Here is a 15,549-nt window from a genome sequence, read left to right on the forward strand (position 1 = left end):
GAAGAGGCCCCATAGCCCCTATAGCCCCCATAGGCACTGGAAGAGGCCCCATAGACCATATAACCCCCATAGGCACTGGAAGAGGCCCCATAGCTCCTATAGCCCTATAGGCACTGGAAGAGGCCCCATATCCCCTATAGCCCTATAGGCACTGAAAGAGGCCCCATAGCCCCTATAGCCCTATAGGCACTGAAAGAGGCCCCATATCCCCTATAGCCCTATAGGCACTGAAAGAGGCCCCATAGCCCCTATAGCACCCATAAGCACTGGAAGAGGCCCCATAGACCCTATAGCCTCCATAGGCACTGCCACAACCCCTATAGCCCCATAGGCCCCAGAAGACCCCCTAGACTCCCCATAGCCCCCAGCAGCACCCCATAGCCCTTATAGCACCCATAACCCCCGGAAGACCCCCTATAGCTGCTATAGACCCCTACAGCTGCTTATCGCCCTGTAGACCCCTCTAGCCCCTTATAGGCTCCTATAACTGCTATAGCCCCCTCTAGCCCCTTATAGCCTCCTATAGCACCTATAGCCCCTTATAGCCTCCTATAGCCCCCTATGGCCCCCTATAGCCCCCGCTCTCCCCGTATAGACCCCTCTAGCCCCCTCTAATCCCTATAGATACCTATAGCACCTATAGCCCCTTATAGCCTCCTATAGACCCCTATAGCCCCCTAGAACCCCATAACCCCCTATAGACCCCGGTATCCCCGTATAGACCCCTCTAGCCCCCTCTAATCCCTATAGACACCTATAGCACTTACAGCCTCCTATAGCCCCCTATGGCCCCCTATAGCCCCCTATAGCCCCTTATAGCCTCCTATAGCCCCCTATAGCCCCCGCTCTCCCCGTATAGACCCCTCTAGCCCCCTCTAATCCCTATAGATACCTATAGCACCTATAGCCCCTTATAGCCTCCTATAGCCCCCTATGGCCCCCTATAGCCCCCTATAGCCCCTTATAGCCCCCTATAGCCCCCTATAGCCCCCGCTCTCCCCGTATAGACCCCTCTAGCCCCCTCTAATCCCTATAGACCCCTGTAGCACCTATAGCCCCTTATAGCCTCCTATAGCACCTATAGCCCCTTATAGCTCCTTATAGCCTCCTATAGCCCCCTATAGCCCCCGCTCTCCCCGTATAGACCCCTCTAGCCCCCTCTAATCCCTATAGATACCTATAGCACCTATAGCCCCTTATAGCCTCCTATAGCCCCCTATGGCCCCCTATAGCCCCCTATAGCCCCTTATAGCCTCCTATAGCCCCCTATAGCCCCCGCTCTCCCCGTATAGACCCCTCTAGCCCCCTCTAATCCCTATAGATACCTATAGCACCTATAGCCCCTTATAGCCTCCTATAGCCCCCTATGGCCCCCTATAGCCCCCTATAGCCCCTTATAGCCTCCTATAGCCCCCTATAGCCCCCGCTCTCCCCGTATAGACCCCTCTAGCCCCCTCTAATCCCTATAGATACCTATAGCACCTATAGCCCCTTATAGCCTCCTATAGCCCCCTATGGCCCCCTATAGCCCCCTATAGCCCCTTATAGCCTCCTATAGCCCCCTATAGCCCCCGCTCTCCCCGTATAGACCCCTCTAGCCCCCTCTAATCCCTATAGACCCCTGTAGCACCTATAGCCCCTTATAGCCTCCTATAGCACCTATAGCCCCTTATAGCCTCCTATAGCCCCCTATAGCCCCCGCTCTCCCCGTATAGACCCCTCTAGCCCCCTCTAATCCCTATAGATACCTATAGCACCTATAGCCCCTTATAGCCTCCTATAGCCCCCTATAGCCCCCTATAGCCCCCTATAGCCCCCGCTCTCCCCGTATAGACCCCTCTAGCCCCCTCTAATCCCTATAGATACCTATAGCACCTATAGCCCCTTATAGCCTCCTATAGACCCCTATAGCCCCCTAGAACCCCATAACCCCCTATAGACCCCGGTATCCCCGTATAGCCCCCTCTAGCCCCCTCTAATCCCTATAGACACCTATAGCACTTATAGCCTCCTATAGCCCCCTATGGCCCCCTATAGCCCCCTATAGCCCCTTATAGCCTCCTATAGCCCCCTATAGCCCCCGCTCTCCCCGTATAGACCCCTCTAGCCCCCTCTAATCCCTATAGACCCCTGTAGCACCTATAGCCCCTTATAGCCTCCTATAGACCCCTATAGCCCCCTAGAACCCCATAACCCCCTATAGACCCCGGTATCCCCGTATAGACCCCTCTAGCCCCCTCTAATCCCTATAGACCCCTGTAGCACCTATAGCCCCTTATAGCCTCCTATAGCACCTATAGCCCCTTATAGCCCCTTATAGCCTCCTATAGCCCCCTATAGCCCCCGCTCTCCCCGTATAGACCCCTCTAGCCCCCTCTAATCCCTATAGACCCCTGTAGCACCTATAGCCCCTTATAGCCTCCTATAGCCCTCTATAGCCCCCTATAGCCCCCTATAGCCTCCTATAGCCCCCTATGGCCCCCTATGGCCCCCGCTGGCCCCGCATAGACCGCTGTGGGCACCGGACGAGGCCCTGCTGGAAGAGGGAGAGGCGCCGGGTCTTGCGGATGAGGACGTCGGCGATCTGGCACATCTCGATGCTGATGAAGAACACGGTGTAGCACGTGTACTGCTGGTAGCGGCGCTGCCCGAAGGTCTGCGGGGGGGAGGCGCCGCTCTAGGGGGTTCTAGAGGGGGGGTCTACGGGGGGGGGTCTGTGGGGTTCTAGGGGGGGGTCTACGGGGGGGGTCTGTGGGGTTCTAGAGGGGGGGTCTACGGGGGGGGTCTGTGGGGTTCTGGGGGGGGTCTACGGGGGGGGTCTGTGGGGTTCTAGAGGGGGGGTCTACGGGGGGGGTCTGTGGGGTTCTAGGGGGGGGGTCTACGGGGGGGGTCTGTGGGGTTCTAGAGGGGGGGTCTACGGGGGGGGTCTGTGGGGTTCTAGGGGGGGGGTCTATGGGGGGGGTCTGTGGGGTTCTAGGGGGGGGGTCTACGGGGGGGGTCTGTGGGGTTCTAGGGGGGGGTCTATGGGGGGGGTCTGTGGGGTTCTAGGGGGGGGGTCTATGGGGGGGTCTGTGGGGTTCTAGGGGGGGGGTCTACGGGGGGGGTCTGTGGGGTTCTAGAGGGGGGGTCTACGGGGGGGGTCTGTGGGGTTCTAGGGGGGGGGTCTATGGGGGGGGTCTGTGGGGTTCTAGGGGGGGGGTCTATGGGGGGGTCTGTGGGGTTCTAGGGGGGGGGTCTACGGGGGGGGTCTGTGGGGTTCTAGGGGGGGGGTCTACGGGGGGGGGTCTGTGGGGTTCTAGAGGGGGGGTCTATGGGGGGGGTCTGTGGGGTTCTAGAGGGGGGGTCTATGGGGGGGTCTGTGGGGTTCTAGGGGGGGGGTCTATGGGGGGGTCTGTGGGGTTCTAGGGGGGGGGTCTACGGGGGGGGTCTGTGGGGTTCTAGAGGGGGGGTCTACGGGGGGGGTCTGTGGGGTTCTAGGGGGGGGGTCTACGGGGGCTCTAGGGGGTTCTAGAGGGGGGGTCTACGGGGGCTCTAGGGGGTTCTAGAGGGGGGGTCTACGGGGGGGGGTCTGTGGGGTTCTAGGGGGGGGGTCTATGGGGGGGGTCTGTGGGGTTCTAGGGGGGGGTCTACGGGGGGGGGTCTGTGGGGTTCTAGAGGGGGGGTCTACGGGGGGGGTCTGTGGGGTTCTAGGGGGGGGTCTACGGGGGGGGTCTGTGGGGTTCTAGGGGGGGGTCTACGGGGGCTCTAGGGGGTTCTAGAGGGGGGGTCTATGGGGGCTCTAGGGGGTTCTAGAGGGGCTCTAGGGGGTTCTATAGGGGGCTCTAGGGGGTTCTAGAGGGGCTCTAGGGGGTTCTATAGGGGGGGTCTATGGGGGGGGTCTGTGGGGTTCTAGAGGGGGGGTCTACGGGGGGGGTCTGTGGGGTTCTAGAGGGGGGGTCTACGGGGGCTCTAGGGGGTTCTAGAGGGGGCTCTAGGGGGTTCTATAGGGGTTCTATGGGGTTCTATAGGGGCTCTAGGGGGTTCTATAGGGGCTCTAGGGGGTTCTATAGGGGGCTCTAGGGGGTTCTAGAGGGGCTCTAGGGGGTTCTATAGGGGGGGTCTATGGGGTTCTAGGGGGTTTCTATAGGGCCTCTAGGAGGTTCTATAGGGGCTCTAGGGGGTTCTATAGGGGGGGTCTATGGGGTTCTAGGGGGGGTCTATAGGGGCTCTAGGGGGTTCTATAGGGGCTCTAGGGGGTTCTATAGGGGGGGTCTATGGGGTTCTATAGGGGCTCTAGGGGGTTCTATAGGGGCTCTAGGGGGTTCTATAGGGGGGGTCTATGGGGTTCTATAGGGAGGTTCTATAGGGGCTCTAGGGGGTTCTAGAGGGGCTCTAGGGGGTTCTATAGGGGGGGTCTATGGGGTTCTATAGGGAGGTTCTATAGGGGCTCTAGGGGGTTCTAGAGGGGCTCTAGGGGGTTCTAGAGGGGGGGTCTATGGGGTTCTATAGGGGCTCTAGGGGGTTCTATAGGGGGGGTCTATGGGGTTCTATAGGGGCTCTAGGGGGTTCTATAGGGGCTCTAGGGGGTTCTATAGGGGGGGTCTATGGGGTTCTATAGGGAGGTTCTATAGGGGCTCTAGGGGGTTCTAGAGGGGCTCTAGGGGGTTCTATAGGGGGGGTCTATGGGGTTCTATAGGGGGCGTCTATGGGGTTCTAGGAGGGGTCTATGGGGTTCTAGGGGGCAGTTCTCTAGGGGGTTCTATAGAGGGGTTCTGGGGGGGGTTCTATAGGGCTGTATAGGGGTGTTCTATAGAGGGTGTTCTATAGGGGGGGTTCTATAGGGCTGCTCCATACGGGCTCTCCATAGGGGCTCTCCATAGGGGTTTCCATAGAGGTTCTCCATAGGGGCGCTCCATAGGGGCTCTCCATAGGGGTGCTCCATAGGGGCTCTCCATAGGGGCTCTCCATAGGGGTTCTCCATAGGGGCTCTCCATAGGGCTCTCCATAGGGGTTCTCCATAGGGGCTCTCTATAGGGGCTCTCCATAGGGGTTCTCCATAGGGGCTCTCCATAGGGGCTCTCCATAGGGGCTCTCCATAGGGGCTCTCTATAGGGGCTCTCCATAGGGGCTCTCCATAGGGGCTCTCCATAGGGGCTCTCTATAGGGGCTCTCCATAGGGGCTCTCCATAGGGGCTCTCCATAGGGGTTCTCCATAGGGCTCTCCATAGGGGTTCTCCATAGGGGCTCTCCATAGGGGCTCTCCATAGGGGCTCTCCATAGGGGCTCTCCATAGGGCTCTCCATAGGGGTTCTCCATAGGGGCTCTCCATAGGGGCTCTCCATAGGGGCTCTCCATAGGGGTTCTCCATAGGGCTCTCCATAGGGGCTCTCCATAGGGGTTCTCCATAGGGCTCTCCATAGGGGCTCTCCATAGGGGCTCTCCATAGGGGCTCTCCATAGGGGCTCTCCATAGGGGTTCTCCATAGGGGCTCTCCATAGGGCTCTCCATAGGGGCTCTCCATAGGGGCTCTCCATAGGGCTCTCCATAGGGGCTCTCCATAGGGCTCTCCATAGGGCTCTCCATAGGGGCTCTCCATAGGGGCTCTCCATAGGGCTCTCCATAGGGGCTCTCCATAGGGTCTCTCTATAGGGCTCTCCATAGGGGCTCTCCATAGGGCTCTCCATAGGGGCTCTCCATAGGGGCTCTCCATAGGGGCTCTCTATAGGGCTCTCCATAGGGGCTCTCCATAGGGCTCTCCATAGGGGCTCTCCATAGGGGCTCTCCATAGGGGCTCTCCATAGGGGCTCTCCATAGGGGCTCTCCATAGGGCTCTCCATAGGGCTCTCCATAGGGGCTCTCCATAGGGGCTCTCCATAGGGGCTCTCCATAGGGCTCTCCATAGGGCTCTCCATAGGGGTGCTCTATGGGCTGGTCCCCGCACCCATTGCTGGCCGTAGCTGTCCTGCAGGTCCTGGCTGTGGGCGTCCTCCCAGCGCGGGCGCAGGCCCAGGCAGAGCAGCGGCCACCACCCCTCCTGCGCCATGGCCACGAAGTAGTCGGTGAAGCCGGCGAAGGATTGGATGGCGCCTGCGGGGGGCGGGGCCCAGGGGTCACTGGGGCCAAGGACCAAGGACCCATAGACCCAATGACCCATAGACCCAAGGACCCATAGACCCAAGGACCCATAGACCCAAGGACCCATAGACCCAAGGACCCATAGACCCAAGGACCCATAGACCCAATGACCCATAGACCCAAGGACCCATAGACCCAAGCACCCATAGACCCAAGGACCCATAGACCCAAGGACCCATAGACCCAAGCACCCATAGACCCAAGGACCCATAGACCCAAGCACCCATAGACCCAAGCACCCATAGACCCAAGCACCCATAGACCCAAGCACCCATAGACCCAAGGACCCATAGACCCAAGCACCCATAGACCCAAGCACCCATAGACCCAATGACCCATAGACCCAAGCACCCATAGACCCAATGACCAAGCACCCATAGACCCAAGGGCCCATAGACCCAATGACCCATAGACGCAAGGACCCATAGACCCAAGGACCCATAGACCCAAGCACCCATAGACCCAAGGACCCATAGACCCAAGCACCCATAGACCCAAGGACCCATAGACCCAAGCACCCATAGACCCAAGGACCCATAGACCCAAGCACCCATAGACCCAAGCACCCATAGACCCAAGCACCCATAGACCCAATGACCCATAGACCCAAGCACCCATAGACCCAATGACCAAGCACCCATAGACCCAAGGGCCCATAGACCCAATGACCAAGCACCCATAGACCCAAGCACCCATAGACCCAATGACCCATAGACCCAAGGACCCATAGACCCAAGGACCCATAGACCCAAGGACCCATAGACCGAAGCACCCATAGACCCAATAACCAAGCACCCATAGACCCAAGCACCCATAGACCCAAGCACCCATAGACCCAATGACCCATAGACCCAAGGACCCATAGACCGAAGCACCCATAGACCCAATAACCAAGCACCCATAGACCCAAGCACCCATAGACCCAATGACCAAGCACCCATAGACCCAATGACCCATAGACCCAAAGCCCGACCCATTGCTGGCCCCCCAGCCCCACGGCTGCCCCCCAGCCCCACCTATCTGGAAGTAGGAGTAGGCGGCCAGGGGCTCGTTGACCAGGCGGTCTCGCCGTGGGTCGCGCGGGCGCAGGTGCATGATGTCGCTCTCGGCCCGCTCGTACGCCAAGGACACCGACGGGAACTGGGGGGCAGGAGTGGGGCTCAGCGACCCATAGCGGGGGCCTGGGAGCCACACGTCCAGAGGGCCCAAAGGCTCCTATGGGGACCTCAATGGATGGAGCCATAGGGGAGCCCAATGGATCCTATGGGGGGACCTCAATGGCCCCTATGGGGGACCCCGATGTCCCTATGGAGAACCTCAATGGCTGGACCTTGGTCAATGGGGAGCGGATGGGGGTGACCCCCACCTCCCTAGGGGACCCCAATGTCCCTATGGAGAACCTCAATGGCTGGACCTTGGTCAATGGGGAGCGGATGGGGGTGACCCCACCTCCCTAGGGGACCCCGATGTCCCTATGGAGAGCCTCAATGGCTGGACCTTGGTCAATGGGGAGCGGATGGGGGTGACCCCACCTCCCTAGGGGACCCCAATGTCCCTATGGAGAACCTCAATGGCTGGACCTTGGTCAATGGGGAGCGGATGGGGGTGACCCCCACATCCCTAGGGGACCCCAATGTCCCTATGGAGAACCTCAATGGCTGGGCCTTGGTCAATGGGGAGCGGATGGGGGTGACCCCACCTCCCTAGGGGACCCCAATGTCCCTATGGAGAACCTCAATGGCTGGACCTTGGTCAATGGGGAGCGGATGGGGGTGACCCCACCTCCCTAGGGGACCCCAATGTCCCTATGGAGAACCTCAATGGCTGGACCTTGGTCAATGGGGAGCGGATGGGGGTGACCCCACCTCCCTAGGGGACCCCAATGTCCCTATGGAGGACCTCAATGGCTGGACCTTGGTCAATGGGGAGCGGATGGGGGTGACCCCACCTCCCTAGGGGACCCCAATGTCCCTATGGAGAACCTCAATGGCTGGGCCTTGGTCAATGGGGAGCGGATGGGGGTGACCCCACCTCCCTAGGGGACCCCAATGTCCCTATGGAGAACCTCAATGGCTGGGCCTTGGTCAATGGGGAGCGGATGGGGGTGACCCCACCTCCCTAGGGGACCCCAATGTCCCTATGGAGAACCTCAATGGCTGGACCTTGGTCAATGGGGAGCGGATGGGGGTGACCCCACCTCCCTAGGGGACCCCAATGTCCCTATGGAGAACCTCAATGGCTGGACCTTGGTCAATGGGGAGCGGATGGGGGTGACCCCCACCTCCCTAGGGGACCCCGATGTCCCTATGGAGAACCTCAATGGCTGGACCTTGGTCAATGGGGAGCGGATGGGGGTGACCCCACCTCCCTAGGGGACCCCAATGTCCCTATGGAGAACCTCAATGGCTGGACCTTGGTCAATGGGGAGCGGATGGGGGTGACCCCACCTCCCTAGGGGACCCCAATGTCCCTATGGAGAGCCTCAATGGCTGGACCTTGGTCAATGGGGAGCGGATGGGGGTGACCCCACCTCCCTAGGGGACCCCAATGTCCCTATGGAGAACCTCAATGGCTGGACCTTGGTCAATGGGGAGCGGATGGGGGTGACCCCCACATCCCTAGGGGACCCCAATGTCCCTATGGAGAACCTCAATGGCTGGACCTTGGTCAATGGGGAGCGGATGGGGGTGACCCCCACATCCCTAGGGGACCCCAATGTCCCTATGGAGAGCCTCAATGGCTGGACCTTGGTCAATGGGGAGCGGATGGGGGTGACCCCACCTCCCTAGGGGACCCCAATGTCCCTATGGAGAACCTCAATGGCTGGACCTTGGTCAATGGGGAGCGGATGGGGGTGACCCCACCTCCCTAGGGGACCCCAATGTCCCTATGGAGAACCTCAATGGCTGGACCTTGGTCAATGGGGAGCGGATGGGGGTGACCCCCACATCCCTAGGGGACCCCAATGTCCCTATGGAGAACCTCAATGGCTGGACCTTGGTCAATGGGGAGCGGATGGGGGTGACCCCCACATCCCTAGGGGACCCCAATGTCCCTATGGAGAGCCTCAATGGCTGGACCTTGGTCAATGGGGAGCGGATGGGGGTGACCCCACCTCCCTAGGGGACCCCAATGTCCCTATGGAGAACCTCAATGGCTGGACCTTGGTCAATGGGGAGCGGATGGGGGTGACCCCACCTCCCTAGGGGACCCCAATGTCCCTATGGAGAACCTCAATGGCTGGGCCTTGGTCAATGGGGAGCGGATGGGGGTGACCCCACCTCCCTAGGGGCGCCAGTGGCGGGGCCGGACTCACGATGTCGGTGCAGAGCTCGATGAAGAGGATGGTGATGCAGCCCAGCGGGAGCGGGACGCTGGCCGTGATGTAGATGAGGTAGGGGGTGAGCTCGGGGATGTTCTTGGTCAGGGTGTAGGCAATGGACTTCTTGAGGTTGTCGAAGATCAGGCGGCCTGCGGGGGGGGATGGGGTCACTGCATGGCCGGGGGGGGGCAAGAGCCAATGGGCAAGGACCCAGTGGGCAAGGACCCAATGAGCAAGGACCCAAGGACCCAATGGGCAAGGACTCAATGGGCAAGGACCCAAGGACCCAATGGCCAAGGACCCAAGGACCCAATGGCCAAGGACCCAATGGGCAAGGACCCCATGGCCAAGAACCCAATGGCCAAGGACCCAAGGACCCAATGGCCAAGAACCCAATGGCCAAGGATCCAAGGACCCAATGGGCAAGGACCCAATGGGCAAGGACCCAAGGACCCAATGGCCAAGAACCCAATGGGCAAGGACCCAATGGCCAAGGATCCAATGGGCAAGAACCCAAGGACCCAATGGCCAAGGACCCAATGGGCAAGAACCCAATGGCCAAGGATCCAATGGGCAAGAACCCAAGGACCCAATGGCCAAGGACCCAATGGGCAAGGACCCAATGGGCAAGGACCCAATGGCCAAGGACCCAATGGCCAAGATCCCAATGGCCAAGAACCCAAGGACCCAATGGCCAAGGACCCAATGGGCAAGGACCCAATGGCCAAGGACCCAATGGCCAAGATCCCAATGGCCAAGGACCCAAGGACCATGGTATTGGGTCCCCAAACCGCCATAGACCCCAACATTGAGTCCCCAATCCCCCATAGACCCCACCGTTGGGTGCCCATAGACCGCAATGGGAGGATGGCCAGGCCCCCCCGCGCCCACCCTGCTCCACGCCGGTGACGATGGAGGCGAAGTTGTCGTCGAGCAGGATCATGTCGGCCGCGTTCTTGGCGGCGTCGGAGCCGGCGATGCCCATGGCCACGCCGATGTCGGCCTTCTTCAGCGCCGGCGAGTCATTGACACCGTCACCGGTCACCGCCACGATGGCGCCCTGGGGATGTGGGGACATGGAAACCCCATAGCCCATACCCCATATCCCATATCCCATATCCCATACCCCATAGCCCATACCCCATATCCCATACCCCATATCCCATACCCCATATCCCATACCCCATATCCCATACCCCATATCCCATATCCCATACCCCATACCCCATATCCCATATCCCATATCCCATACCCCATATCCCATACCCCATATCCCATATCCCATACCCCATAGCCCATACCCCATACCCCATACCCCATATCCCATACCCCATATCCCATACCCCATATCCCATACCCCATATCCCATATCCCATACCCCATATCCCATACCCCATATCCCATATCCCATACCCCATACCCCATATCCCATATCCCATACCCCATATCCCATACCCCATATCCCATACCCCATATCCCATATCCCATACCCCATAGCCCATACCCCATACCCCATACCCCATATCCCATACCCCATATCCCATACCCCATACCCCATATCCCATACCCCATATCCCATATCCCATACCCCATATCCCATACCCCATATCCCATATCCCATATCCCATACCCCATACCCCATACCCCATATCCCATACCCCATACCCCATATCCCATACCCCATATCCCATATCCCATACCCCATACCCCATACCCCATACCCCATATCCCATATCCCATACCCCATATCCCATACCCCATACCCCATATCCCATACCCCATATCCCATACCCCATATCCCATACCCCATACCCCATACCCCATATCCCATATCCCATACCCCATACCCCATATCCCATACCCCATACCCCATACCCCATACCCCATATCCCATACCCCATACCCCATACCCCATATCCCATACCCCATATCCCATATCCCATATCCCATACCCCATACCCCATACCCCATACCCCATACCCCATACCCCATACCCCATATCCCATATCCCACACCCCACACCCCATCCCCATCCCCATCCCGTGCCCCACCAGTCGCTGGCAGCTCTCCACTATCACCAGCTTCTGCTGTGGGGACGTGCGGGCAAAAACCATCTCGGGGTGGGCCCGGAGGAGCCCCTCGAGGGCTTCGGGGGTCATGGCCGCCAGCTCGGCCCCCGTCACCACCCGCGCCCGGGCCTGCCTGGGGGGGCGAGGGCGACTTGTGGGTCCTGGGAGCCCCCTGGGCTGTGGGGCTGGGGGAGCTCAAGGGGGGGAGCAATGGGTACCATTGGGGGTCAATGGGTGCGATTGGGGGTCAATGGGTACCGTGGGGGTCAATGGGTGCCATTGGGGATCAATGGGTACCGTGGGGGTCAATGGGTACCTTGGGGGTCAATGGGTACCGTGGGGGATCAATGGGTGCCATTGGGGATCAATGGGTACCATGGGGGATCAATGGGTACCGTGGGGGTCAATGGGTACCTTGGGGGTCAATGGGTGCCATTGGGGGTCAATGGGTACCGTGGGGGGTCAATGGGTACCGGGGGGGTCAATGGGTACCATTGGGGGTCAATGGGTGCCATTGAGGGTCAATGGGTACCATTGGGGGGTCAATGGGTACCGTGGGGGTCAATGGGTGCCATTGGGGAGTCAATGGGAACCGTGGGGGATCAATGGGTGCCATTGGGGGTCAATGGGTGCCATTGGGGTCAATGGGTACCATTGGGGGGTCAATGGGTGCCATTGGGGGATCAATGGGTGCCATTGGGGATCAATGGGTACCATTGGGGGGTCAATGGGTACCAGTGGGGGGTCAATGGGTGCCATTGGGGGTCAATGGGTACTGTGGGGGGTCAATGGGTACCATTGGGGGTCAATGGGTGCCATTGAGGGTCAATGGGTACCATTGGGGGGTCAATGGGTACCGTGGGGGTCAATGGGTACCAGTGGGGGTCAATGCGTACCATGGGGGATCAATGGGTACCGTGGGGGTCAATGGGTGCCATTGGGGGTCAATGGGTACCGTGGGGGTCAATGGGTGCCATTGGGGGTCAATGGGTACCAGTGGGGGTCAATGGGTACCATGGGGGATCAATGGGTACCGTGGGGGTCAATGGGTGCCATTGGGGGTCAATGGGTACCGTGGGGGTCAATGGGTGCCATTGGGGGTCAATGGGTACCGTGGGGGGTCAATGGCTACCGTGGGGGGTCAATGGGTACCATTGGGGGTCAATGGGTGCCATTGAGGGTCAATGGGTGCCATTGGGGGGTCAATGGGTACCGTGGGGGTCAATGGGTACCATTGGGGGTCAATGGGTGCCATTGAGGGTCAATGGGTACCATTGGGGGGTCAATGGGTACCGTGGGGGTCAATGGGTGCCAGTGGGGAGTCAATGGGTACCAGTGGGGGATCAATGGGTGCCATTGGGGGTCAATGGGTACCATTGGGGGGTCAATGGGTACCGTGGGGGTCAATGGGTGCCATTGGGGGTCAATGGGTACCGTGGGGGATCAGTGGGTGCCATGGGGGTCAGTGGGTACCATTGGGGATCAATGGCCACTATGGGCCACCAATGGCTACCATAGACCATCAATTGCCACCATGGTCTCGACCCCTGTCCATGGTGCTGAAGCACCCCAAGACATGGTGGTGGCCACCAGGGGCCATCAATGTCAACCATGATCCATCAAGGACCACCATAGACCACCAGTGGCCACCATGGTCCCTCAATGGCCACCATAGGCCAATGGCCACCATGGTCCACCAATGGCCACCATAGACCAATGGCTACCATAGGCCACCAATGGCCACCATAGACCACCGATGGCCACCATAGACCACCAATGGCCACCATAGGCCACCGATGGCTACCATAGACCAATGGCTACCATAGGCCACCAATGGCCACCATGGTCCCTCAATGGCCACCATAGACCAATGGCCACCATAGACCACCAATGGCCACCATAGACCAATGGCCACCATAGACCACCAATGGCCACCATAGACCACCAATGGCCACCATAGACCACCGATGGCCACCATAGACTAATGGCCACCATAGGCCACCAATGGCCACCATAGACCACCGATGGCCACCATAGACCAATGGCTACCATAGGCCACCAATGGCCACCATAGACCACCAATGGCCACCATAGACCACCAATGGCCACCATAGACCACCGATGGCCACCATAGACCACCGATGGCTACCATAGGCCACCAATGGCCACCATAGACCACCGATGGCCACCATAGACCACCAATGGCCACCATAGACCACCGATGGCCACCATAGACCAATGGCCACCATAGACCACCAATGGCCACCATAGGCCACCAGTGGCCACCATAGGCCACCGATGGCCACCATAGACCAATGGCTACCATAGGCCACCAATGGCCACCATAGACCACCAATGGCCACCATAGACCACCAATGGCCACCATAGACCAATGGCCACCATAGACCACCAATGGCCACCATAGACCACCGATGGCCACCATAGACCAATGGCCACCATAGACCACCAATGGCCACCATAGACCACCAATGGCCACCATAGACCACCGATGGCCACCATAGACCACCAATGGCCACCATAGGCCACCGATGGCCACCATAGACCAATGGCTACCATAGGCCACCAATGGCCACCATAGACCACCGATGGCCACCATAGACCACCGATGGCTACCATAGGCCACCAATGGCCACCATAGACCACCGATGGCCACCATAGACCACCAATGGCCACCATAGACCACCGATGGCCACCATAGACCAATGGCCACCATAGACCACCAATGGCCACCATAGACCACCAGTGGCCACCATAGGCCACCGATGGCCACCATAGACCAATGGCTACCATAGGCCACCAATGGCCACCATAGGCCACCAATGGCCACCATAGACCACCAATGGCCACCATAGACCAATGGCCACCATAGACCACCAATGGCCACCATAGACCACCGATGGCCACCATAGACCACCAATGGCCACCATAGGCCACCGATGGCCACCATAGACCAATGGCTACCATAGGCCACCAATGGCCACCATAGACCACCAATGGCCACCATAGACCACCAGTGGCCACCATAGGCCACCGATGGCCACCATGGTCCCACCTGGGGTCCACGTGCTCCAAGGGCACCCTCAGCCTGGCCGCCACCTCCTCGGGGGTCTCGCTGCCCTCGGAGATGATGCCCACAGCGGCCGCGATGGCCTTGGCCGTGATGGGGTGGTCCCCGGTCACCATGATCACCTATGGGGGGGAGCAGGGTCAGGGACCCCATACCCCATAATACCCCATACCCCATATCCCATAATAACCCATACCCTATATCCCATACCCCATATCCCATACCCCATACTCCATAATACCCCATACCCCATATCCCATATCCCATACACAATATCCCATATCCCATATCCCATATCCCATACTCCATAATACCCCATACCTCATACCCCATATCCCATATCCCATACCCCATACCCCATATCCCATATCCCATACCCCATACTCCATAATACCCCATACCCCATATCCCATATCCCATACCCCATACCCCATACCCCATACCCCATATCCCATACCCCATACCCCATACCCCATATCCCATATCCCATATCCCATACCCCATACCCCATACCCCATATCCCATATCCCATACCCCATACCCCATACCCCATATCCCATATCCCATATCCCATACCCCATACCCCATACCCCATATCCCATATCCCATATCCCATATCCCATATCCCATATCCCATACTCCATAATACCCCATACCCCATATCCCATATCCCATACCCCATATCCCATACCCCATACCCCATACCCCATATCCCATATCCCATACCCCATACTCCATAATACCCCATACCCCATATCCCATATCCCATACTCCATATCCCATATCCCATACCCCATATCCCATACCCCATATCCCATATCCCATATCCCATACTCCATAATACCCCATACCCCATATCCCATAATAACCCATACCCTATATCCCATACCCCATATCCCATACCCCATACTCCATAATACCCCATACCCCATATCCCATATCCCATACCCCATATC

General features: G+C 59.0%; 1 protein-coding gene across 1 annotated transcript in view; it reads right to left on the reverse strand.

Moving 5' to 3' along the window:
- ATP4A (ATPase H+/K+ transporting subunit alpha) overlaps positions 1 to 15,549 on the reverse strand; it is a gene marked incomplete at both ends in the record, with an annotated part of 36,979 nt that overhangs the window by 2,959 nt on the left and 18,471 nt on the right. Inside the window, 7 exons of the mRNA XM_080639945.1 lie at positions 2,523 to 2,656; positions 5,921 to 6,066; positions 7,131 to 7,254; positions 9,431 to 9,585; positions 10,328 to 10,496; positions 11,488 to 11,638; positions 14,579 to 14,715. Coding sequence (XP_080496071.1) covers positions 2,523 to 2,656; positions 5,921 to 6,066; positions 7,131 to 7,254; positions 9,431 to 9,585; positions 10,328 to 10,496; positions 11,488 to 11,638; positions 14,579 to 14,715 — 1,016 coding nt within the window. The remainder of the gene's footprint in view (positions 1 to 2,522; positions 2,657 to 5,920; positions 6,067 to 7,130; positions 7,255 to 9,430; positions 9,586 to 10,327; positions 10,497 to 11,487; positions 11,639 to 14,578; positions 14,716 to 15,549) is intronic.

This window comes from Psittacula echo (genome assembly GCF_963264785.1).
Source record: "Psittacula echo genome assembly, contig: SCAFFOLD_115, whole genome shotgun sequence".
Classification (NCBI taxonomy): domain Eukaryota; kingdom Metazoa; phylum Chordata; class Aves; order Psittaciformes; family Psittacidae; genus Psittacula; species Psittacula echo.